The sequence below is a fragment of the Triticum dicoccoides genome, chromosome 1B (genome assembly GCF_002162155.2).
Source record: "Triticum dicoccoides isolate Atlit2015 ecotype Zavitan chromosome 1B, WEW_v2.0, whole genome shotgun sequence".
Classification (NCBI taxonomy): Eukaryota; Viridiplantae; Streptophyta; class Magnoliopsida; order Poales; family Poaceae; genus Triticum; species Triticum dicoccoides.
The window spans coordinates 657,189,006-657,190,512 of NC_041381.1; the positions used below are offsets into that span (position 1 = coordinate 657,189,006).

The following is a 1,507-nucleotide window of genomic DNA, read 5'->3' on the forward strand; positions in this document are numbered from 1 at the left end:
CAGTACTGCAAAAAAACAGCCTAACAGATGCCCATGGTGTCATTGTGAAAAGTCTCCAAGACTCATGAAAAAAAAATAGGTGGGTTGTGGTGAAGTAATCTGTTATCGGAGATGTGCGGTGTGCCGTGACCTCGTCATCTCCATGCTTGCGCGCTCCACTGCTGGGCATCTCCCCTTCTCATCCTCTTCACTCGACGCACGTGTGCGACGACTCCATCCCCGATGTGGTAACCGCTATCACCGGTTCCCGTAGATGACACCCTCGCCTTGACACCCATTGTGGGCCACCCGTCGGCCGCATATTGTGGAACTCTCAAGGGATTTCATCTTGTTGTCCGCCGCGAGGTGAGAGGAGGGGAATGGACGACGTGGCGTGATCCGACGACTTGACCCGATGGTTGAGACGCGCCCGCTCGGAAGCAAAGAAACCAAGTACTCTCTTTCTTGCAATTGTTGTTGGGAGAAAAAAATTGTATATCATGTAGTAAAAAAAAATGTATATGGGAGTTTGGTGGGCCGAATCCGCGCGAGCGGCCTGGCCTGGCACAGGCGATGCGTAGGGTCCCAAGCGCGCCCTACCTAAATCCCTCCTGCTCTACCACCACCCAGCCGCCGTTCCGTTCCGCCCATACCTTACCCCTCCCCACCACCCGCGCCTGCGTCGCCGCCGGCGCCGTCGCCGTCGCCCGTCCCTCCTCGTCGGGGCGTCGCCGTCTCCGCCCCGCTCGTCCACAGCGTCTTGTCCAGCCACCGAGTCTTGAGGTACGAGCTTGTTTTCTTTCCTCCATCCCGTCCAGCGACTGGTCAAATCACCTTCGGGGCTTGCGCGTTGCAGGTCCCGCCGGCCGGCAGCCACCATGTGCGGCATCCTCGCCGTCCTCGGTGTCGGCGACGTCTCCCTCGCCAAGCGCTCGCGCATCGTGGAGCTCTCCCGCCGGTAACACGCCCACCCCGCCGTTTCACCCCGCTCCCTTTCTGTGTTCATGCTTTAGCCCGTCCCTGCGCGCGCGCGCGCCTCCGAGGGTTAGAATTGAAGTTGGCGGTGGATTTGTGTGGACTGGAATAGTAGGCGAGATGTGGGTCAACTTTGGCCGGGTCATGTCGCTCTCGCCTTATTTACCATTTTTAGTTATTTGACCTGTCACTTATTTTTGGTGATGGAAAGGCATTTGGCTTATTTAGTATGGAGATATTCATGTACAGTTTGTGTTAGACGAATTGTTGATATACCGTGGAAATTGTGGTTAGCCTTTTACAGATGAGAAGGAAAAAATAGTGCTTTCTTGAGCGGCTCCCGACCCCGAGCTCCCTCCGTCGCCGCGCGCCTCTCCCTCTCCCCCACCCCTCCCCACGCCCTTCCCCCCTTCCCCGTACCCCCCGCGTCGCCTTCCCGGGCGAGGCGGCCGGGGGGGCCCTTCCGCCGCTCCCCTCCAGGCTCTCTCCTCGCATCTCCTTCCTCCCGCCGCCGCCAGCGTGCGCCGCCGAGCCTCGGCCGCGTGGTGCTGGC

At 59.4% G+C, this 1,507-nt stretch overlaps 1 protein-coding gene across 1 annotated transcript in view; it reads left to right on the forward strand.

Moving 5' to 3' along the window:
- Nucleotides 1–597: 597 nt before the first annotated feature.
- Nucleotides 598–1,507, forward strand: part of LOC119311390 (asparagine synthetase [glutamine-hydrolyzing] 2-like) — a 3,963-nt gene continuing 3,053 nt past the window's right edge. The window contains exons 1-2 of the mRNA XM_037587032.1: nucleotides 598–762; nucleotides 836–937. Of these exons, the coding sequence (XP_037442929.1) occupies nucleotides 858–937 (80 nt within the window). The 5' untranslated portion in view covers nucleotides 598–762; nucleotides 836–857. The remainder of the gene's footprint in view (nucleotides 763–835; nucleotides 938–1,507) is intronic.